Genomic DNA, 25,405 nt, shown 5'->3' on the forward strand with positions numbered 1-25,405 from the left:
CTCCAAGTTCTCATCGCCTTTACGCATTGTAGGGCCGAAATACGATACGATTCGATTAAAAAAATACAATAAAGCAAAAATACTAGTATTTTTCACTTATTGCAAACAAAAAAATACTAGCATAATGCTACATTAGGTATGAGACAGGCACATGAAAATGTTTTTTTTTTAATTACCAATACCGAATATATCCAGCTCCAGACAAGTACTAAGATTAAGTTTTTTAATTATAACCGATATCTGTGATCATACGTTCTTCGCGTACATTATTACGTAAATTTGTTTATAAAACCACTTTACCCTGCTATGAGATGAGCCGGTCATAGTTGATAAAACCGAGTGCAGTGCTCTAGCAAGGTTCTGGTGATGGTACCTTTAAGTCTGATTAAACAATTCTCGATGACCTGAATACTTTCAAACTGTATAATAAACACAAGGTTACATAATGGTGGTAATTCTCTATGATCTTCGATTCAATAGTAACTTATGAAACATTATATAACAGATAGTACCAACTTATTAACATAGATTGAAGCAAATTATTTAAGAAAACATTTCCGAATCACGCACTGCAGTTTAATGTTATACCATTCCTGTACAATGACAGGAGCGTTTTGGAAGTGTTACAATATTTCTCAATTATATAGTAAAAATATTGAGAAAATTAAAATGAATTTAAAAAGTTTGGTCCCGTGGCGGTGAACTTTTAACGCTGACAGCATATCCTGGGTTATGGCATTACCTATTGATTGAGCGAGGATAGTAGGTACCAACTCTAGGGTCATCTGTGCCCTTGAACCCACGGCCAAGAGTCTCTTCTCCAAAGGGAAAAAAACGAGTTTATTAAGGATTGGGTTTATTTCTTACATAAACGATAGTTGAGAATAATAAAAGTTAAATTAAATTACTTGTTAATCAAACAAATTTATATTCCGTTTACAACATATTAACATAGCGAAATGACTCAGTTCGATATTAAATTATTTCCGTATTAAATTAGGAAAACGTAACCACGTCACGGCATCATAAGCATCCATAATTAGGATTTAATGTGAACCCATCAAGTCATGATAATGCGAATCAATAGATTATTATTTACGTTCTCTGGGTTTTCCCAGTGATATAAATTTTTCTTTAATAAATAATACTTCGTAAAGTCTTGCGGGTGATAAGCCACTCAAGTGTTTACAGGTTCTTTGAGTCAGTTCCCAGTGGCGATATTGTATATATTGCGATATTGTATATTTTTATTTTTTTCGACATTGTCGTATAGTCCATGGAAATGTTACAATTGAGGTTGCAATATGTTGTTACTGTCATTTTATAAAGACAGTAACAACATAATATAATTGCTTACATCCAAGAGAGTGGGGTTAGTGTCCCTTATCCACTAGCCGCCATCTTGGCAAAAGGGGTAAAGTATCCATGATACCAAAAATTTGTAGATATTTTGTTGCAAATTGCTTTTGCTACAAAATATGTCTATATAGTATAAGTAACAGTTTCAATATTTTAATATTCAATTCACATATTCAGCGAAATAATATAAAAAGAGGAAAGCTGTAATAGCTGAGAAGTGGAAAAATTGTGTATAAATGGCACAGGTTAAGGCCTTGACCAGTATTACACAACCTTCGATAATTAACATTAATTTTATTAATCTATCACGCCACAAAGTAGAATGTTAGATGTTACTTGGATTTCATCGAATTATTTAAAATATATTTATTTATTCGCATTTCGTTACATTTAAAAAAAAATTAAATTGTGAATACAGTTGTGTTTCCACGCAAACACACGTAGATGTTCTTACAATTTTTTGATGATACTTACCTTTTTTTGAAAAACTAAAATGTTGACTATGACTAACTTTAGGTGTCGGTTTTTTGTGGCGGTGTGCGCCACAAAAAACATGCATCGTAAAATTTACTGTCACTTATCACTTTTCCCTCGTACTTAAGTATATCTTCAAACATTACATAATACGCTTTGTCGCTAATAAGCAATCTCTACCAGGCAACCATAGTAAGGGAAAAACCGAAAAAAAAACAATTATAGAATCTTAATCAATAAGAAAAAAGAAATCATTTTATTAAAACATACTAAAAATAATAATAAATCAAAATAAAAAAAATTACTTATTTATAAAAGGATGCGTTTATTTAAAGAAAAATTATCTGCGGCTTAACATTCCAATCATCAAGGTGGAAGGTGTATAAATAAGATATAATAAAGTTCGTGTTTAAACCCGTTAAAGAAAAGCTACCCGCTCCACATAAACCAATAAAAATATGGTAAAATCTGGACTTATTAATATTATTTTTGGTAACATTGTATTTAACACACTCTCTCACATACACATGAACCCTCTCACCTTAGTCACAGGGAGAACACTTGAATACGCCACACCAGAATATAACTACTTGTTAAACAAAATGTACATTATAGATAGTTTGTTTCAAAAAGTTATGTACTTGATGTTAGATTTTTTGTCTGTTTATTTAAGGGATTAGGCGCAGTATACTGAAATACAGGTTCACACCAAGTTCAGCGTCAGATAAACCTGACTATTTTTGTTTATATATCTAGCATAATATAGATATAAGTTCTGCCTGTGAAACAAACTTGAAATAAATTATTATTATTAGTCCGGAGACCTGAGTTCGGATAAGAGAAAAATGTGCGTTTTGTTGGCTCCAAGGTTTGACATTTTATTATTAGGGTACTTGCGCTAATAATAAAAAAGTCCATCTAAAGTCTAAACTAACTGTAACTGTTCGAACTGAAAAACACCGAGCCGTAAGTGGTTTAGGTTTCCAGTGCATATTTATCTGGTATTATGTTTTAAGACTTGTAGCAATGCATCAATAAAGAATACATGAGAATAATTTCAACGTAAGTAATCAATGTAATGCAACACGTTGCAGTTAGTTGCGACATCTATCGGCGTCCTGAGAACGGATACATTGATCTCTTTATGAGATATTGACTTATGTTATACTAATTACACTGCCGTACAATATGATCATTTCAAAACAATTAATATTTTAAATTCTTGAATCCCTAATTCGAGATCCCTGTATTTTTTTTAAATATTTTACTCTACTCCCCTGCCATCGTGTCCAGGGACGATCTATATCTCACATTTTTTTCAACAAACAAAAAATAAATTTCACTGCTACTATTTGTGAAATAAAGTATGGGAAGTGTTACGCGTCGGGAAATACGCCCCGACTGCATCGCTAATATTTTTATTAACAATGTATTTGGCCCCTGTATTTGGAGCCTACCAGGCTCGCGATCATGCAGATCTGTGGCAGAGAAGATAGCAGGGCAGTGATAAAATCTCCCCTTTCCTAAAAAGGTACTTATTTTATTATTTACTTAAGGCTTGGCGTGTCCCTCCCGGGCCGGGCAACAACCTTCCGAAAATATCCTTAAGATATTTAGGGGCGAAAATTAATAAGATTTCTTATAGAAGGCGTCAGCAACATTTCCCAAGAAAAGAATTTTGTAAGTTTTGTTCCTAGTTCTAACAGATTTTAAATTAAGATCATAATACTTGTATTTATGTATATTAAATGCTCTAAAGATCATATACCTCCTAACATATTGTATCCTTCACACGTGGTAAGATTTTTAGTACATTAATTGTATAATTTAAATGCAAAAGATTTGAGGAAGATGATATATTATGAAACGCTATAAAAACAATAGTTAGAAAAAACTGAGTAACCTTCGCAGTTGGCAGTGGAATAAATTACTAAAACAATACTTAGGATGTATATAATGAAGGTTTACCAGCACGGAACAAATTTTGGGCTTTAAAGAACTTCTGAAATCTGACCTTAACTTAAAGAGAACAGTCATACTTCCATGTCTATCATATGGATGATAAAAAAGCGCTAATAAAGACGATTGGAGCTCTTTGGCATACGCTTAAAGACAATGTTAAACACAGTGTGATACGAAGGCGTACAAAAAAAGAGTTAAAGTGAAAATGGGCCCATTGCCTGCATTTGTGATGGCAGTTATTAGAACCCTTACTTGGAATGGTGGGAAGATGAGAGGACGCCTACCAGAAACTTGGGAAGATGGAATAAAAGGGATAGCGGGGAAGGAAGTATCTCCGTCGAAGGTCGATTACTATTGTAAAACATAAATGGCATGGACTTTGTGTATTGCGTATGCGGTTATATTTATATATTATATAAAGAAGGTTTTAATAATTATCATCTAGACTTGCTGTAGTGGTATATAGTTCGGTCACTTATATAAAGATAAAAATCTTATATATCTTGCCCTTTGCTATGCACTAACAGTCTTTTAATGTGATTTAAAACATGGAGCAAACAAGAATACCGTGTTCGTTGCCATGGTAACGCTGTTTCCTGTCGCATTAACATCATTAGATAGTGTACGGTATGTTTCGTAACAATAATATAATAGGCGACATTTATTTACATTACAAACATCTACAAGTTGTAATCTAATTAAATAAAACTTATTCACTACACTATAAATAGTAAAAAATATTATCACGTTGAAAATATTAGGAGGTTTCTTTTGAATTGTTTAAAATAACTTTAAATATTGCGAGTTCCACATATGTAAATAAATAACAACCGCTGTGAACGAAATTCGATAATGTTTGTTTTGACTGTTCATACAATGCAGGGGTCTGTCTTTATTGAAGTTTTCTTTATATTCTCTACCCTAACCAGTGTCTGATTGTGCCCGCATCGTTTCCCTTTCACACTTGCATAATAATGCAATAATGTAAAGTTTAATGAGGAGGGCATCGAACGCAGTTATCTATACTCATATTATAAGAGGAAATATTTTTATGTAAGTATGTTTGTAACGAAATGGCTCAAAAAGTACAGGACCGATTTTAGATATTCCTTTACCATTTGAACGCTACATTATCACTGATTAATATATATTTTAATTGAAAGAAATAAATAGGAATCCTATTTTAACTACAATAACTAACTACCCACGGTATAAAAAAATGCAAAAAAATTCATAGCTTGCGCTGCGAAAACTATTGATCAAAACAATGTACGACAATGTTAAAGGACAAGAATATCTACAAACGTTTAAAAATTAATGTTCACCCGTGCGAAGCCGGGACGGGCTGCTAGTCACTAATGCGAATTAATAACTAATTCTGCGATCATTGTGTGATCGAACAGGCTTTCAAATACATCACATTTTACATGCTTATTTAGGAAAATGACTTAAACAAAATATTTGCATAATATAAACAAGTGTTCGAAAACTATTTTTTTTAATACATGTGTCTTAAGTCATCAAAAATTACGATCGAGCATAACTTAAGACTTTTAAATAATTTAAGTCTTAACTTATTTACTAAAAAGGATTTTTATCATAAGGAAGTCGCCAATAACACTAATTACAGTGTCTTTTAAAAGAAGGCACTCAGTTCTTGTGTTTTCAATTACCATTTAGCACTTAAGACTAACGTGCACTAACACTAATTCAGTATTTCAAATGGCTAAAATATACGATACGATAACTTTATGGTAAATTTATTATTAACTTTTTTTTATAGAACGGGGCAAACGGGCAGGAGGCTCACCTGATGTTACGTGATACCGCGCCCATGGACACTCTCAATGCCAGAGGGCTCGCAAGTGCGTTGCCGGCCTATTTTTTACTTATGGGTACTTATTAAAAATTGATAAATAAATAAAAGAATTATAAAATTTTGGTCCCTTCAGCAGTGTACCTTTAAAGCTGGCAGTATTTCCTCGGTGTATTGCGATACCTATACGTAATGATTTGATTTATCATTAAAGATTAGAGCTTTCGTAACATTGTCATTATCAATATGTATAGCTTTTTGTAATATAAATATGTAAGCGAAAAACAGTTTTTGATGTACGAATACCGTACGTTCATAAGGCATATGAAGTTTTTGATTTGATTATAACTTAAATTGGAGAGAAATAATAACACGAAAAACGTGTTTGAACTTTACGTGTTATTTATCGTAATTCACATTAAAAACCTAAACGTTTATTATATTGTGGTTTCAAACCACAAAACACTTTTGCTAAGTGAAAACATTCACCAGCAATCCGAATCGAGGCAGTCATTGTACGAATCCTTTGTTTGTTTAGATGTCTGTCAATGTTTACTTTAACCACATAAACAATACGTTAAGAAGAATAACTTACTAACGCTGAATTACTATACATACAAGATAGGGATCACGCTGATTAATCTTTTACAGTGGTTGATCTTAAGGCCCGTCCGGTATGCCTTAATAAGGTTCAAAAATAAAGATTTTCAACAGCAAGGTTACCAAGAGCACAACACAACAACTCCAGGTATTCGTGAACCGCTATCATCTCCAAATCCGTGGAATACTCTGCCCTAAAAGACTCTCTAATCATTAGCAATGGGGAGCCATGAGGAGCCAATTGACAGATCTAGAAAACGCCGATAAAAGAAATCGTGAGCTATTAGCTCCAGAGTGATCCAAGTCACATTTGCAAAGCAAGCCTTGGAATCTTTAAGGTAAAAGGAAGCGTGGATGCCCCAAAGATACCTGACAAGAAACATCTTGCAGAGGCATAGGAAACTGGAATGACGTGGAGTGATCAGGCTAGTTTTACTACGATTAATGTCTCTGCCTCACTTGGGGGATATAGAACTGGGTATCGACGAACATATTAGGTTCGCTAAGGCTTTGGCTGTTACAAAAGAGTACAAATGCCAGTGTTTTATACTATATCTATTTCAGAGAACATGTAAAGAACTGCTTCCGTAAATCCGTAGTTCATTAAGGACTGAATATCTTTGCAGAAAGATACCTTAGGTCATATTGAGTCACGGAGGATGTAATTTATTGTTACTTGGTGCGTTATGTTTTGTTTTTTGCAATTTATACTTTGACCGCTCAGCGCACCGATGTCTGGTCAAGGTCACCAAATTCATTTAAAATTCGCTGAACTCTGGACTTTGGTTGTTTTGCAATTCTCAAAATTATTTAAAGAAGGACATTCCAAAATACATTTCGAAGAAACGATGTATCTATCAACACAATAATCATTTTAAACATTGATCTGTAATAATAATGCGAGTTTTTAACATAATACCTATTCCGTGATTAACAACCACTTTTATAACCTACCTCTGTTTTGAGAGCATTTTAATTTCCAATTATTCTGAAATATATTCATATCTGTAGCCAAGCCAAGAAAGATCCATGAATATTGAATTATTAGTATACCGATTTCAAGAGATATTGAGCATCGCTTTTGAATTATTATTTTTTTAATTGTGACATTTCTTACAATGTCTACATGATATGAAAGCAAGAACAGAGGTTCTTAAGACAATTTTTTCCACTTACCCAATTTGATTGTAAGGGGGAATTCGAATTCAGCTACGTATAGACCTGAGCTTTGCTAACTTGGAACAAATTGGAACCCAATATAATATCTCTGTGCAGCAAGCATCAAGTGCAAGGATCTCACTTAATTAATAAAAATGATTTACTTGAAAAACAGTTTTTAGACATAGCCATAACATTTGTTACTAATTAAACACACACACAGAAACACACAAAATAACAAAAGTTCACTCTCATCATTTTTCTCCATTGCGCCAAAAGAAGTATCAAGTAAATAATGTAATAAAAAAAATGTGAGATAACATTTTTTTAAAGGTATGTTTTAAGTATGTAATGCGTATATGCCGAGGTTGTAATTGGCCCTGGCTCAGCATTATACTGAGGAGCAGACGGTTCCACAGCGCTGGTCATTCTGCCAGATAACACGGAACTAGTTTTTCATAATGATTTGAGTAATTACTTAATTTTTGTTTGTAGTGATTTCTTCCTAAAACTTATCATTTAAATGTATGAAGTGTACAATGAACATTTTTAATTATGTGTGTTACATATTGTTACATATATACAAAAATTGCTAGGAAACATTGACTGAAGACTAATGTGCCACTCAAACTAATACGAATGGCTTTGTCCCTTTCAATTTCCTGTGAATATGGATAATGAGATGACATTTGCAAATAATTAGTAAAAATCTCTGGCGGAACCCGTTTATAGTTACAGATATAATGTCTCGTGGAACAAGTTTCCGAAATTGCTACATTTAATGTAACCTACATCATATGATCTTAAATATAGATTTAAATATATGTCAACAGTGAGAATTTATTGTTTTATTAAAAATTATTATGACAATCATTGTCTTCGTCGTTAAAGGAGTAAAATCAAGACAATATATTTTTACACAAAACACTTCAACAAATGAATAATTTCAATATCAGATAAACACATTTTTGTTATATATGTTACAGTATTATATTGAAAAATCTTAATTAAAATTATTTGGAATTTGAAATTCAGGTTTTAGACATTGACATAAAATTCATTTAACTAATAAAACACACACACAAATATAGTTACTTAAATATAGATATATTAATGTTTGCTTTTAAAATTATTACTTACTTAATTAGTACTTCTAACAAACATTGAATTAATATGAATAAAATGAGTAAAGTTGCATCGGGTAAGAAAACCTTCCGCCGTCGATCCGTTAAACAAAATTTACAAACCATACTCTTCAACATAAACAAGTTTTTACAGAGATAAATCATCTTATTATCTAGTTGCGTCACGTTATCATCATTATGAATTAAACTTAATTTTTATTGCATTAAAATCTACTAAGAATCGAATAAAATTTCCTTTGTGTCTTTGAATTATTATTACACTTATTAAATAAAAGATTTTTTTGCTAATAATAAAAACGTATAATTTCAGTCGGAAGGCCTCTGTGGGTTAATATAATTATTGTTTAGATAGGTGTTTTATTATTACAATAAATATAACCTTCTTTTCATAAGAAAATTAAATAAATTAATCGTTATTTAATACTATCTATGTAATAATTATAAAAGACTTCATTAATATTATCAAAATCAAAGTATTTGCTTTCTAGCTAGTACATTTTTAAAGGCCGGCAACGCACTTGCGAGCAATGTAAGTGTCCATGGGCGGCGATTTAACTTAACATCAGTTGTATCTTCTGCCCGTTTGCCTCCTGTTACGTATAAAAACATAATAAACAAATTAGATTTATTTTTTTCTGATCTTATTTATAATTCCGTTTCAATAAAAATACAACAATGTTACAATGTAGAATACAAGTTTCATGAATAATAACATCTAATTCTCGAAAGAATAATTAAATTTTTCCTCCTATTTGGCATAATACATTATTTTCAACCAACATCAATACACCAAGACAAGTTGCCTATACCTTCGCAGCGACTCGAAATACACAATATTTTTTAAATAAGGCCAATTATATTGTAAAATAAATAACTTGCCCAATTACCCGAAGGTAAATTACATTTCTGTAAACAAAAAACCTTTTAGGACCATATTACTTGTAAGAACTTACACAAAAATCCTTTTTGTGTTACACTGCACAGTGCACACATAACACTTATCACGAAATAGTAACTTTTAGCGACTAGTGTGGCACCGTCCATTCACTGTCACACGACATTAAAGACTGCAGAAGTTTCAAATTAAGCAAACATCTTGCGCGAGCGCAATTCCGTACATTTGCATAATGAAATAAGTTGACGACCTTTACTTTGGGTGGACTACACACACGTTGTTGAAATAGGAATATGGAAGAATTAAAAAACGTAATCGATTTTAGGAATCAGGTAAATTTGTTTTGATACTAAAAAATTAAATTAATATATAAATGGCATATGTTTTTAATTTTTTTTATATAAAATAAGATTCTGTTTTAAGGCTTAAATTATATTTTTTAGTTTCTGATGCCTCTGGCAGGAAGATCACATTCTGTTTATCTATCTATCTATACGTTTTTTACTACTAGGTACATATATTATTTTTCAGATTCGAACTGAGACCTTAACTCAATAGACTCATAAAAACATATTCAAAAGTAAGTTACGGAAGCAGTTGTTTAGGACTATATTGTTTATTACGAATGTCATTGCTTAATTTTTATCAAGCAATTGGAATTTTAGTAAATTTTAGCAATCAACACCTTGACCCACTAAACAAAAAATGTTTAATTTTATTGAAGCACCTTATCAAGCACATTGCCAGATATCTCATATCACCGATAAGGACTGATTCACAACTGTAGTCACTTCTAAACTATTGTTCAAATCGGTTGGAAATAGTTATTAAAATAACATATTGTTTTGTAATTGACTTTACAACTTTCATTTATTTGGTTTAAGTGAACATCCATAATTGTATTGATATATGAATATACATAAAAATATGTATATACAGTGAATAATGGAGGCTCCATAGTGGTAGTTTGCATGATCATAATTTAATTCTAAATTATTGTGGTGAAAATAGGGTCAAAAATGAGTTTAATTAAGACAGAAAGGAGTGACATCACTGAAAACGAGGGGCGAGACAGTGCCTGCTATTTTTGCAATGATTCATTCGAAATGGGAAAATTACAAGTAAGTACCAAGTTAGTATTACAAAGGGAATCAAAAGGCGACTGATGACACACACACGTAAAGAATGCAGCAGATGAGAGTACTCTATCACTAAAGTTGAATCCAGGTCAAACCTCTTTCCTCTGTTGTATAAATCTGCCAGTGCTCCAAAGATTATGATATTATATTCCTTTCTATATTCGGACCATGATAGCCCGCATGGTCCTATTACCAGTAAGTAGTAGATATTTCTCGTTCTCTTTTTTTCAATACAACCAGAAGCTTCAAAAGTATGATCTATCTAGTTCTGTAGTTTTAATGTAATAGTAAACCTAAAGTCAAGATTTTAATAAATCATATTTAAAGAACTATTTCAAGAACAAGAATCTCAACCATTCAAGGCTGCACAGATCATATACGTGACCTGACGCAGATGATTTCAGGGGATTAAGTTGGGTTTGAGCACGTCTTACCGATTGTATGTACTACAAATTATACTTTATGCTTATCAGTGAATCCATCTTTGTTATTTCTTAAAGATATTGACAAAAAATCACACTAGATGATAAACAATATTATTACGAAACGTCCATATATGTCTATTACAATATTATTGACACATTACATCAATTTGTATACAAAACATTAAATTCAACTTCTAGAACCACTTAAAGCAGTGCGGCAGCATATTGGAACAGTGTCCATTGCGTTGCGGAGCCTGGATTCAGAGGAAGCACAGGGACACACACGTCAAGGATTGTCCCATGATGGATAAGGTAAATGGAGCTTGGTAATCATCAAAATTAAAACAGTTAAATATATAAAACAAAGTGGTGTTAGTTACACCACTTATAACTCAGCTGGACCGATTTTAGTTATCTCTTTTGTGCTTGAATAGCAGAATAAGTAATAAAATATCGTATAGGTTATCGAATAACAATATGAAATTAATTCATTTTACGAATTCAAACAGCATGGGGTGCCATCTGTTGACAAATCTACGCATCATTTACATCGAGTTTGTGTCAGTTCAAGAAATTCCGATCTTGAGGTGAATGAGGAGATGCTCAGGCTTTGATCTTGATCGAAGACATGTGTTACCTCAAAAAAAAAGTTTATTAGAAAGTGCTTTAACATCGGAATATTGGTGGCAGAGAGAAGAGGTCTAATGTGTAAAAATTCTTTCGTAATGGCAAACAAAAAATTTTTCTATATTTGCAAAAAAGTTATATTAATGTTCACCTTAATGAAATTCTAAAATAAGTTTCACTAAAGTTAACACGATATTAATAGGCTGTTTTTAAATCGTTGTCCGATCAATCCTAGAGTTTTAATTAGGACGAAAAAGATAGGTAGGTTAGGTTAGTGGCTTTGTGCTTAGTGTAAAAGCCTGTAAGAGTTTAAAAACTGAATACGAAAACAAATTACAAATACAAACTTAGAACATAAAATATGAGACAGTGCAACTAATTTCCCAACCCAGCCGACATTCCAAAAGATAACTTTTACTTTTTAGTTTGATAGACGTATCTAATGCTTTGGGTTGGCGGTGGCAGCCTGTTATTTACATTTTTAATAGTATTGCCCTTTATTAACATAGCTTTAACACATTTAAAGAAAACACTTTTTTACCGGATTGAAGCTATGTATTATTGTAAACTTATAATTAACTTCGTTTGACCACGCACGCTGTAAAGCGCGCGAAACTTCGGATAAATATAAAATTATGTTAAATAATTATATTGTATATAATATGATTACTTATGAAATATTATTTTAAAGTCAAAGACTTCTACGACGACGGACGAGAAACTACGTCATTGCACAGCAATAAAACTAGCTGATTAGCTAATGCATCTTTAACGTACAAAAATTATATCTCCATTAGGATATTCCAAGGGTTTAACCTTTTAATTAGAGATTTTAGAAGAGATTCAAATGTTTTAATTAGAGAATTTTATTTTTTATTTAAGTAACAAAATTTAATTAAGATAAGCGGCATCAGTCTTTCATCCCCGAAGTCGTAGCTTCGATTCCCGGCTGGGCAACAATTGACTTTCTATCTATGTGTGCATTTATCATTCGCGTGTGTCAGGTACAGAAGGCTAGCACCTATGTTGCTATTAGATTGACAAATGATCTTGAAAGAGATACAGAAATCTGAGACACACGCCAAAAGGTTTATAGGGACACTGATATTTTTCAGTTTTTATTTAATAAATTAAAATCATAATTCAACAAACTCATTTACCTATTTCTATTTTCAGAATCGCAACAGTGTATCCCCTACCCATGTCCGAGTGTCAGACCCTGAACCTCCTTCTCAGAACAAACACACTTGGTCACCTAGAGCTGTCCCATTGGAGGAATGTGTCTCGTATTTGGAGAAAGAACTTGCTAACATCAAGTAAAGCACAATATATTAAGATCCACAACAAATCGAATGTATATTAAACTTATCAAACTTTTATATGAATAACAGAAATAACATCTACCTACATATCGCACTATAGCAGATTTCTATAGCAGGAAACGAACAAAATAAGCGACGTGACCACACACATCACATCACAGGACACATCTAAAATGTAAACATTTTGGATGCTTTTATTCGCCACCAATACACGTAATAAGAAGACGAAAACATATTTTAACTAGAACTTCTTTCTAAAACATACAAACTTCAGAACATGATTGCGGAACTTTCCATAGCGTTATTTCTTTATCTCCCCGCATAAGTTTATACCCTCTTGTTCCCTTTAGATTGGTTCTAACAGAAGAATCAAACAACCACGACATCCAATCAACTGAACTGGAACACCTTCGCTCCAAGTTAGTGCTGGTGGAAAATCAGGCCCAGCATTTCCTCTCCACCCTTGTGTCTCTTCGAGCAGCACTGGACGATGAGGCAGAGAGGTCAGCCAACTGGGCGGCGCAGTTCAAGCACGACCTTTCTAATGTGCAACTGGCATTGCAAGTATGCACTCTTATTAATGTATATCATATATTATTTAACTAATTTTTTACATCTTTGATTATATTTACACATTATTTTGTCAAAATATCACATTATCTATTTGCATTTGCTCAGGAGCTACAAAGCCAGCAGCTGACAACAACGATGCGACTGGAAAGTGCTATCAGCAGCATCGTGCATGAGCAGAACGAGAGAGAGCTCTTAGAGCAGGCACTGACGCAACATGACAATAGAATAAGGACTATCAATAAGCTTGGTATTATATAGAAATATCGAATCTTGTTTTTTGTTATCGATAATAAATTTAGCGGAGAATTAAGTTTGGTGGCGGTTTTTGTATAGATCTAATAAAACACTCTGTTTGAAGCTGGGTAATAATTGACTTTAATTGTTTAAAATATGTACTAATATTAGAGTTCATTAAATTTTGTAACTGTAATAACGTTTAGGGAATTAGAGTGGCGACGTTAAAAAAATCTATCTTGGCTTATCTATGGGTTTATAAATCTAAATGATACTTGGACAGTACCGGAAATGAGAATGTAATGTGTAGTCACTCGCAAATTGTATATTAACATCATAAAACTATAAAGCTCGTATTTGCTTCGTGTGTGATGATTGTTTACGCTTCTAATTAGTAACTAAAATATACATATATAACTTAACTTACATTATTTACATAACTCGACTATGATCATAAATATCACCTGCACTTCTCATTTAGAATGTATAACTAGTTGTAATGTTAACTTGATCACATAGACGTCATGTACTTTCACAACATAACTTTTTCAGAAGAGGTAATCGAATATATTAAGCAAACTGTGGAAGAGGAGAGACAGCGCAATTCTGAAAACCAAGCAGCATTGGAAGCCGAGCTGATGGAAGCTCGACGGTCTTCTCAGCAATTGGCACATCTCTCTACCCTCAGAGTACAACTGCAAAATGCTGCTTCAGAGAATCCTGTGAGTTTGATGCCCAAAACACGTATAAACTATAACATAATCAGAAAGTTATGGAAGCTTATTTTGGGTACAAAAGCGATGAATACAAAAATAGTAAGATTGTTTTTGAAGACTTAGCTTTAAAATAAGTATTTTATTAGGCATTTGACCGTTTGGCGGTGCTGGAAGTGGCCACGGCCGATGTGAGAGCTGAAGCAGCAGAACACTCTAATAAAATGGATATTATTTCACGAGATCTACGTGCTCTAACCAAAAGTTACAACAAGATGCGGTCAGAACTAGTAGATTTCCAGACAAGAATGACATTGGAACACCCAGAGAGCGGCAGTCATACTGGTAAAATTATAATTTGTTGATAAAGATATTATTTGCAACTATTTTATTATATATAATATATGTATTGTGTTTATTGATATTTTTGTGTAACGACTGCTGTAAACATCTGTAAATCAAGTGCCCAATAAAACCATTGCCTTGATAATTTAAAGAGATATGTACATTAAAACAGAAGTTGAATTAACTGACTCTTTTGCCATTAATTAACGTTTCCATTGATGATACCATGTAAATAATAGAATGAATAGCGTTAGAGAAAATTTGTTGAAATGCGTTTTGTTTTGCGTGAACCAAAGTCGCACGATAACATTATGTTAATTATTTGAAGGTCAGTTCATCTGGAGGATTGATAAGTTCTCGTCTCGCATGAAGGACGCAAAGGAAAAGGACACCGTATTGACAAGCCCACTCTTCCGGACCAGCAACTATGGGTATACATTGAAGGTACACTGTATAAAACCAGACGTAATACAATTTATCCCTATTTCTGTTACACAAGAAAAAATATTACGTTTTCAAGGTCATACATTCATTCCATGAGACGTAATTTGTAGAAAATCTTACTAGATAATATGCTTTCTTGTCGTAAGTCATAAATAGAAGACTTGTACGGAGGATATCAGATGTTTTAAGTTAAAGAAATTTTAATGGCACATTACCTAGATATTATAATACATATTGCAGGCCGAACTAAATCTAAACGGTATAGGCAAGTGGAAGGGTCGTCACATCACCTGTACTGTTCGGTTGGTACCAGGTCCATACGACCCACTTCTGGAATGGCCTTGCGATCTCAATATTAACATCGTGCTAAAAGACCAGCCAGCTAATCGAAGTCAGGTAAACGCAACGAAGACCATTCACTTTTATGAATTTTACTGAGCCTTAACAGACAATTAGAAACACAATTTACACTTATGAACGTCAAATAATTAATATATATTATGAAATGCTCCTAATTTTACATTCACTACCAAATGGCACTGGCAATTAACTCTCCGCCACTCTTTTTAATCGCCAAGTTTTTTGTTTTACACGTTTGTAAGGAGCTGCAACCATTACTCCATAAGTAATTAATAATAATAAAATAAATTAAAAACAATGATTTGTCCTCTATCTGCTGATAGTGTATGAGTAGTGCTCACTTACATTCCAGTGGGAACATCATACAACTGATAATATCGTGTCAATTATCTCATTAAATAATATTTTTTAGGCAAATGACATAGTGAAATCTCTGGAGCTCCGTCGGAAATCAAAGCTAAAGGAAGATGCCAACGAAAGAAGCAAATCAACCGAGAGTTTGGATCAAGGCATCATACAAATGAAGAGACAGTACATCTTCATACCACACGCCAGTCTGGACAAATTCGAGTATATTAAGAACGACGTCATGTTCTTTGAGTTTATAGTTAATCAATAATATTTAATATGGACTGACGATAGTCGATCGATCTAAATCGATGTGGTGTATATTTTATTTTTAGCCATATATAGAAACATATTGATTTCTCAGAATAACCTTATAAATGTAAATAGGACTCTCTATTGACGCACGCATATAAATTGTATTGCTGTATAGCCGGCAACGCATTCGCCAGCCATCGGGCATTGAGTGTCCATGCGCGGTTGGATCACTTATCATCAGATGAGCCTGCTATCATCTCTTAACCCTATTCTTTAAAAAAAGTCGCTGATACTGTTATTTACATAATGTACATTCGCGCATTATTTGCGTTTTAAAGATTCATTACGCGTCTAACTTTTTCGGAAACTTTGATAAAATAAAAAATAAAAACCTCTAACTTGATTAGCTCTCTCAGAATAAACCGCCTGAAAATGTGTTTAGGGGTTTTAGAAGGGAAGATATGTTTATTCCGTTAAAACTTTAGGGGGCTTCAATTTTTAAATCACTATAGTAATTGGTTAACACATGTCTGTCTCCGTGTCTCACTAGTGGTGTACGTGTAATTATTAACCGTACCTACTTATTTATGAATACATGACAAATGATTTTAGTTGTAGTAACTCGAAATCCTGGTGTTAGTGCTGTAGTACTGTAGGAATTGTAAGCATACGGCAAGAGACTTTAAATATATTGAAATCACTTTGTAAAGTACCTAATTTCATTTTACACTTTTACCTGAAAGTTTTATAATTACATAGTTTTGTTGTCGTCGGTCAGATCGTAAGGACCGACTTCGCTAGACACAATATCCTTTTTTGAATTATATTAATTTATTATGTATCTGGGCATTTAATTTACACCATCTATCCGCTAAAGATAGAACACAAGCAGACTATATCTATAACAAATTAAATAGGCTGCTTAATATCTACCCTCTCATCGCCTACAACCTAAAAGCCCTAATAAAGGACTGGCTTATTATCGCCTTATGCAGTGTTAGAGCTGCATTTGAGACCCACGATGTAAATACACTTTACTCATTCACTCGCACATTTACACGCACACACTTACTCATGCACTCAGGTGTGATGATAACGGAAACAAATAAAAAATAAAAAGGAAACGGTTCAAAAGCATAGGTAAAAATAATGTCATTATTTTAATTAAGTTTGTTTATGGAAGAGCTGGGACCCTGACATAGGTATTTTTTACTTAAAAGGGTTTCCAAATCTTACACATAGGAAAGAAAATGTACTTAAAATTAATAAAGACTTTTTATTATTATTCTTTATTATCGTTGAACTCTTGTGCGTTATCATGCAAACGTGATTCCCTACTAACACAATGAAACGAATTCGTTCACAAAACAATTTTATTTAAAAACATTTATAAAATAGACAACAAACACAACGTACATACACGTGAATATACTAAATACTACGTTTATTTAAAATACAGTCAACATTTCCAAATGGTTCCAAGTGGAAAAGTCGGGACTAAGTCCCATTCCCTCGGCTCTTTTCATTGAACCGTAAATACAATTTGATAGAAAGAGACGGCGTCCGGCGATATATAGATATGTTACTTTTTGTAATAAGGTTAATTCGAGTGACGTCATACGTCTGGCAGTAGGAACTAGGACAGTTACAGCATTTTGTTATAGATCTTTAACAAAAACAAAAGCCATAAATAAAATTTTGCAGCGCCATCTAGTTTTATTGGGTGTGACCATTTATTTTGCAAGTTGCTTCAGTATAAGTTTTACAATAGTATACAATGTACGTAAATTCACTACCTTGCAACAATTCCTGTGAAAACGTCAATTCAATACGACTTTAACGATGAAAAACAACAAACACTTTTTACATAAATATTGTTATCCATTCTATATGTCGATATGTTTACAATAAAGACTTATATTGTATCAGGAAGTGCTCCTCCTCAGAGAGCGGCGAGCTGAGGTAGTCGTCGTCTTCATAGCGTATGGTCTGCCTTAATCGATGGACTGCAAGCTGTCGGGCTTTTTTCCTAAAGATCAATGTAACAACTATATAAATAAATAAATATTATATTTTTTAAACTTCTTTATGCGCATGAGGGTAATTTAATACGGAACGTCACGAAGATGTGCAGCGTTTTTGTCGAAGAAAAGGGATAGAGCGATTGAGAGGGAGTGAGAAAGGGGGAGGTGAGAAAAATACACGCTATTGGTTGATGTATTCGTTTAGTAGTCTTGTGCAGTAAACGCAGATTTCTTATGTATTCATATTATCATCAGCATATATTATACAATGTGAAAAGGCCGGCAACGCACTCGCGAGCCCTTAGCATTGAGTGTCCATGGGCGGGGGTATCATTTAACATCAGGTGAGCCTCCTGCCTGTTTGACATCTGTTGTAAACACTGTGCATATAGATAATATACAAATACATGGAGTGATCATGTGTTGGGGCCTTTTTGTCTTAGTAATAATTTATTTACGAAGAAGTCTCACTTCTGACATAATTATGTACTTTGTTACATGCTTTCAAAAATAAAAGTCTTAACTAAAGTAAGACTTCCGAATGTCAAAGATAATTTATTTAAGTCGTAGTTAGTGATAAAAAAAGTGATTTAATATAATGGAAAATGTACTCACTTCCGTCTCTTCTCTTCTTTTTTCTGCCTCTTCCGACTGGTGTTAGCTTCGGTGCTGGTGGACGGGTTGTTAGTGTCATCTGAACACACAAAAGTGAAATTAACTTGACGAATGTCTCTCGGTAAAAATGGTTAAAACTCGGTAAAATCTCACTTTGGTCGGCACAAGGCCCATCGCTGTGAAGGACGTCCAAGGCGCGAACCAAATCGTTTCGACTCAGCTTCAAAGCGTATTTCGCCGTCTCACTCTCGAACCCCATTGAACATAACTGAAATATATTGTTTTTATGAAAATATTTACGTAATTATTATTTATCGTAAAACCACATTAAATGTGGAGCACCGGACTTAATAAAATTCTGTTCAGACTCAAAAAATTTTGCCATCTCTGACACGTCAAAAAATGACAGCTGTCAGTCAAAACTCGAAATGAAGTAACAAAATTAATTTTAATATTTTAAACATTAACATGCTTTTAATATACTATTTAATGTATGTGACTCACCTCAGCGAGGAGTTGGTTATCCAGTTCCACCGGTTCTGTCGACTCTTCTTCTTCGGAGATGTCACTGTCCTCCAACTATCATGATCAAGCAAGGTTAATAGAACCTAGTTTATTCCTATTTTAAAGAGATTCCGAGTGAGATCTCACCAACTCGGGTTGCTCCTGTATGATCCTGACAGCATCCGTGACGTTGTTATTGGAGTTCCTGAGGGCAAGGACGGCCAGTTTCCTGGAGTAACCCATTGCTATGAGGCTCTCAGTGAGTTGTTTGTCGACGGGGCTGCCGTCCTCGCACAGTCCTAGCGCGCGTTGTTCTCTGAAAGACCGAAGTGGGAAACATTCATGAGATTGCGATTGGTCCACATCTCTCTAGTACTTGCTAACACCTATAGACTTTAATTTTTTTATAAAAGTTATATTTATTCATTTATCTTTTTATGTGTGCCCACACATCCTTATAGTTTGTGTATTCTTGAAATGATATAATTTTTTTATTAGGGTTTCCTTGATGTAAACTTTAAAATTATGTAGCGAAGCTTTGATAGTGAATGAAAGTTCATTTAACCAAATATGATCTTTAATTTTGTTATATATTTGAATACATTTCCCCAAAAATGAGTTTTATAAAGTCTGAAAGCTGGAAAAGAAAGTCTATTCCTACTTCTTGTGTTTAAATTGTGACACTCACTGCGATTCCGAAATGCATCAATGTTTTTATAAACATACAAAATATTTTCATACACATATTTGTATGTATTAAACATGTATATTTTAATATTATTTGTACGGTTTTATTTACTTTATTTGGTTTATATTAAAAAATGGATTGTCTTCTTAGGGTCTTTTTAATTGGATACAGATAGGAGATCAATCTACTGTCACGGCCTGTGGATTGATTATTGGGTTCGGCCGTTAGCAAGTCACGCGGTTTTAATTTGTATGCAATAATTTGAGTTTGAGTTGAGATGGATGGATTTCAATCTCACCTATCATCCCTGTTGGCCCGCCTCTCCAGTTCCCTTCTTCTGGTGGCCGAGTCGAGGTAATGATGCGCCCCGTTCACGTCCCCTTGAGCCGCTCTGAGGCCGGCGTACGCCTGGCACTCGCTCCAGCCCAACTCCATTAGGGCTTGCACTGACGACTCGTCTACCTGACATTTTTCCGACGTGATACTTTTTGACATTCAACACCTTTTGTTTTCAGTTACCGTGACCACGCACGCTGTAAAGCACGCTAAACGTGCTCATATATGCGTAACGTGCGTATAAGAAGATTCGTTATCGGACGGGCACATTTCAAAATTACAGCTGCCCGCTGATGTATTTCCACAATTATTTATTTTCTACTTTTTAAGGCTGGCAACACACTTGCGAGCCCTCTAGCAATGTAAATGTTGTATAGGCAACACGAGTTCACTTAACATAAGATGAGGTCGATTCTTCTTTCTTTTGCTGAAGTAAAAAATTATAAGCAATTTCTAAGTAAGAAAAAATATTGAGGTTTGAATATTGGTGAAAGACGTGCATCATTTATATAAGACAGATTAATTTCTATGGTTTCAAATGAGAAACTAAACTCACACTCTGTTTTAACTTACATACTGATACTGATGATTAACTCACCCTCAGGTTATTCAGTTCTCTTTCAGCCTTATCGAGTAACTCCTTAGCCAGGGTCCTATTGTTCTGATGATAGGCCACGATACCCTGAAGTAGGTACAACCGCATGAAGAGTACTCGTTCGTTGGCTGAAATATTAGCCAAAAAATGTAGAACAAACTACCCACCACCCAATGTGTATATTTATGTATAGGAACTATGTTTCTTACACTTGTTGTTTACACTTGATGTCGCTAGCAAATAATGTCGTATTTTTTATTTTCAGGTAGAATAGTGCTGTTTAAGTTTAATAGAAAAATACGTAAATGTAATTAGTACAGTGCATAAGTACTAAAATAAAAATCTTTATTTTCAGAGTAATACAATATTGTTTATCTGAACTTTAAATTCCAAATATCATAAGATGATATATTAAGGATGGCTTAATGAGTTATTAGTCAAGATTTTGGAAACCATTCCCAATTATTAATTAGTCGTTATTTTGATTTCTATCAAGTATTTACTTTAGTATTTTGAATATAATAATATTGAAAATATATTAAATGTATATGGTAAAACGCAAGGCAAGAAGGCTTCGCACCTCACCAAGTATTTTACGTGTATTATTCTAAAATTACACTTACATTTAGGTCAAAAACAGTAGGATTACATATTACGATCAATGATCACAGTCGATTCAACTAATCAGTGAATTTGTGTCACAATTCACTATATTTTACATACTGTCAAATAGGCTTTTAAACAAACTCAAAGAACAATCTTCTTCAAAAGACTAGAAGGTATGATCAAAAGAATAAAGCCTGTGCCATAGGCGAAAACAAAACAAAAGACACTCACAGGATAAAGAAAATAAGATCGGAACAATAAATATACAAACATTAACATAACAGACACTCTTCTCACCATCCGTGCCCTTAAGAGCGATCAGCCTCTGCTGTTCTGGTCCGTAGCTATTGGTGAAGGCCACTTCAGCCTTCGTGAGCCTCGCGGCCGCGTCATTCGCGGCTTGAAGGCTTTGCAAGCCGAGGTAACACCACGCTATGTCCAGTTGCAGCACTCCATAGTTGTCAACCGTGTTTAGGATTTGGGCCCGACATTCACTGAAATGAAGTTGCAACTAATTTGTAATCATCTGTAGTTTATAGTTATGTACTGTCATTACTATCGAATTGGTAGTAAACTTAAATTTAAAATCAATTTAACACATTTTTTGAGTTTGGAGTTTGAGTTATGTTAAAAGGCTAAAAAGGCACAAAGGAGTGCGCTAGGAGGCTATTGTTATTTATATCTATTAAATTAAATTTATATAAATTATTTGATTTGAAATTTTAAATCAAATAAAAAAGTTGTTTAAAATATTCAATAATCATTAAATTTTAAAATACCTGAGTTGTCGATCAGCTTCCAAAAGTAACACAAGAGCAAATGAATATTCCCGCTTTTTTATACAAGTGCGTCCCCTCTCGTGTAATGCGAGGCCTATGAATAACGACCTCCGTTCTGTCTTAGGTAGATCCACTGTTTTTCCAGTCTGGTCTTCTAACTGCAATATGTTTCATTATACAAACTTGTAACACTGCTTATTATACAAAATATTACTTAAATAAATTGAGCTATTACTGGGGTTTAATGGGAGGATTAACTGATAAATTAACAGACTAGTGCTCTTCGGTAAAATAACAATTATCCAACAGGCGCAAATGCTCAAAAGAACAAAGAAAAATATATTTAAAAATGACATATGTAGTAAAATATGAAAACCAGTTGATATTCAACAAATATTTTGACTTCACAAAGTGCTAAGGTGTATGAGGTACTGTGTGCAAGCTAACATTCAAATATGACTCGTCACCAAGGTCATCGTAGCATTCTGAGAGCAGGGTGGCATCCTCCAGTGTCCGTTTCATCTGGAGATACATATCATCCTCTCTCTTAAGCGCCTCTGTATTTTCTGAAATCCGGCAGGTATACTCTTAACTACAAAAAAACACAATAGACAACTAATCGCACCCTTGCTCTGAGAGAGACCAGGGGTGTGACAAGTTGTTGTTGTTGCAATTTGAGTAGTGCAGGTACTCACCAAGTGCGTGCCAAAACACTTGAGTTAACATTTTTATCATCTTTTAAAACAATAATTAGAATGTGCACAATTATTATTATCTTATAACTGTTGACACTTGTAATTTACCTGCCATAATTAATGCCATAAGTTGAATTCCATTTTTAACACCTTGATCTTCTAGGCTGCAGGTGGGGTTTATAACTTTACCATTGAATATCAATTTTAATCTGGAAATATAAAAAATGTAACTTGTTGTCAATCTTTATGAATATTTTGTAAAAAAAATGATGATCTGTAATAATGAGACTTTATTGTATTGGAAGAATGAGAATTTAGTATTTTACCTATTATATAGATGATATTATATAATAGGTATATATAAGAGGACAAAGATACCTATAAGATTACCTTGTGTTTTCAACTCCTAACACCTCAGAAATTGTATCAATCAGTTCTGAACCCATAACATTCAGTTTCTTCAAGACTTTAAATACTCCTTTTTCCCCTCTTCCAGGAGCCTTAACTCGCAAAGTAGCACATCCTGTTTCTTTAAATTCTTCATTAGCTTTTGATCTATCAACAGAATGTTGTTGTAATTCAAGCAAACCATCTAGAACTATAGTCATATCTAGAGATAGCTCAGATGCTATTCTGTTTGCAAGCTCCTGCAAAATAAAAAGGTTTCAATTGTGTTTAGTAATAAAATATATTAATGATTGAAGAATGATTACAATTTAAAATGTGATGATAACAAAACATAATCTATGAGATATTCGAGTAATAATATTTGAAAGATAAATTACCTGAAAGTTATGAGACATATCTCCTTCTGTAGATACATAGGGAGGTTCCCATAACTTAATTTTACCTTCGTTTAATTTTGCTCGTAGTTTTATTAACAAGTCTTCGTGCTCCAAACTGCTTTGCATGGTGGATGTAATTCAGTTTAGCAAATTATTAATGTATTCAGCAAATTTATCTAGAAACAGCAAACAAATAATTGCGAGACCGTAATACTTAAAATATTATAATTTAGCCGCATTTCATAAAACCTATTATTAAAATTCTAAGCATGAGCTAGAAATATTTTACAAACAATTAACAATAACAAAGCAGACAGTCATTGGAAAATGAAATTCATGGTAATACAAATATACACAATGTATATTCAAATTGTATTATCATTCGCATACGTCAACGGTCAGATAATGTCAGTTGTCAAAATCTGACAATTGTAAATTTACACGACAAGAATTCGGTGATTTCAACTTGGGATTTATTACCCCAAATTTAGGGAAAAACAAGAAGTTCTGGAGATTTTTTTAACTATAATATTCGAAGATTGAAATTTATTACTAGGCATTTTATAATTAGTCTATGGTATGTAATCATGATAGCATCTATGTATATTTAATGTTTTGATATTTTCATATCAGCTATTAATTAAAACTATTGTCATATAAAATATAAGAAAAAACAGGCTCTCCTTTAATAATATACGTAGACTAAAAACTAAAAGCAATTAATATATATTATAAAATGTCGAATGGTATAGGATACCTATATGTATTTGAAAATCAATAAATTGGGAAAGTAAATTAATGAAGTGATGTTTAAGCTCTCGCTTAAACATCATAAAGATAAACAGATTTAACTTTTTTTAAATTGAATTATATTTGTATATTCTATTATATATATACCTATTTCTCCGTACTTATTTTATAGATTTGCAGTACATTTGGTACTTTTATTAAATCCTGAGTTGGTGCGCTTTACTATAATGTTTTGCAAACAACCTTTCTATTTTTAAGTACTTAAGTAGGATTTTTTTTTTAAATAAAATAAAGATGCTTGATTCTCCTTCTTGGCCTTTCTAAGAATTCTGCTTTTTAAGAAATCTAATTTTTTCTATAGAATAGGGGCAAACGGGCTGAAGTTTCTTGATTATAAGATATAATTTACATTCAGCCTTTTCCGTTCCATACAATAATTTGCTATTTACTCTAATGGATTCTGTCACCAAAAATTTAACTTATTAAGATTTCAGCCTAGCTAAGCTTGCTTATGATATACATACATGATAGAACATAAATATACCACCATATTTTGTTTCTTACCTTTTGACCTTTCTGACGATTTGTCGCTGTAAACAAATTGGTTATGTAATTTGTCCACGCGCAGTACCCATCTCTTCCTATGTGTGAGACGTGAGTTATCTTTAGTTACCCAACCCAATACTTATACCTTATACTTATATACAAATTATTTAGTACCTAATAATTAATATGATAATAGTCGTATAAGCTAGCTTAAGAACCTAGGAATAGAAACACCAATTAACTATAGGTAAATATTTCATATGTTATGATTTCGACGATTTTCCCAAG

The 25,405-nt window shown here is 33.1% G+C and overlaps 3 protein-coding genes across 3 annotated transcripts in view; 1 reads left to right on the top strand and 2 right to left on the bottom strand.

The window, feature by feature from the left end:
• The window catches only part of LOC111000059, a 54,956-nt gene extending 45,378 nt beyond the window's left edge, over positions 1–9,578 (bottom strand). Inside the window, exon 1 of the mRNA XM_045631582.1 lies at positions 9,468–9,578. The gene's annotated coding sequence lies outside the window, so the exon portion shown is untranslated. The remainder of the gene's footprint in view (positions 1–9,467) is intronic.
• Positions 9,579–10,191: 613 nt separating this feature from the next.
• On the top strand, positions 10,192–17,035 carry LOC111001328 (TNF receptor-associated factor 5). The gene is made up of 10 exons (XM_022271193.2): positions 10,192–10,530; positions 11,172–11,285; positions 12,777–12,916; positions 13,273–13,486; positions 13,601–13,742; positions 14,282–14,451; positions 14,592–14,787; positions 15,116–15,231; positions 15,472–15,627; positions 16,004–17,035. The coding sequence occupies exons 1-10, from the start codon at positions 10,429–10,431 to the stop codon at positions 16,208–16,210; spliced, it is 1,557 nt and encodes a 518-aa protein (XP_022126885.2). The 5' UTR covers positions 10,192–10,428; the 3' UTR covers positions 16,211–17,035.
• Positions 17,036–17,553: 518 nt separating this feature from the next.
• On the bottom strand, positions 17,554–24,141 carry LOC111001330 (NEDD8 ultimate buster 1). The gene is made up of 13 exons (XM_022271195.2): positions 23,822–24,141; positions 23,427–23,683; positions 23,145–23,245; positions 22,789–22,907; positions 22,342–22,499; positions 21,860–22,056; positions 20,960–21,084; positions 20,324–20,487; positions 19,485–19,653; positions 19,338–19,412; positions 18,987–19,101; positions 18,834–18,912; positions 17,554–18,223 (listed from the first exon to the last, which is right to left on the bottom strand). Exons 1-13 carry the CDS (start codon positions 23,945–23,947, stop codon positions 18,097–18,099), a joined length of 1,812 nt encoding a protein of 603 aa, XP_022126887.2. The 5' UTR covers positions 23,948–24,141; the 3' UTR covers positions 17,554–18,096.
• Positions 24,142–25,405: the final 1,264 nt, after the last annotated feature.

Source organism: Pieris rapae, chromosome 16 (genome assembly GCF_905147795.1).
Source record: "Pieris rapae chromosome 16, ilPieRapa1.1, whole genome shotgun sequence".
NCBI lineage: Eukaryota > Metazoa > Arthropoda > Insecta > Lepidoptera > Pieridae > Pieris > Pieris rapae.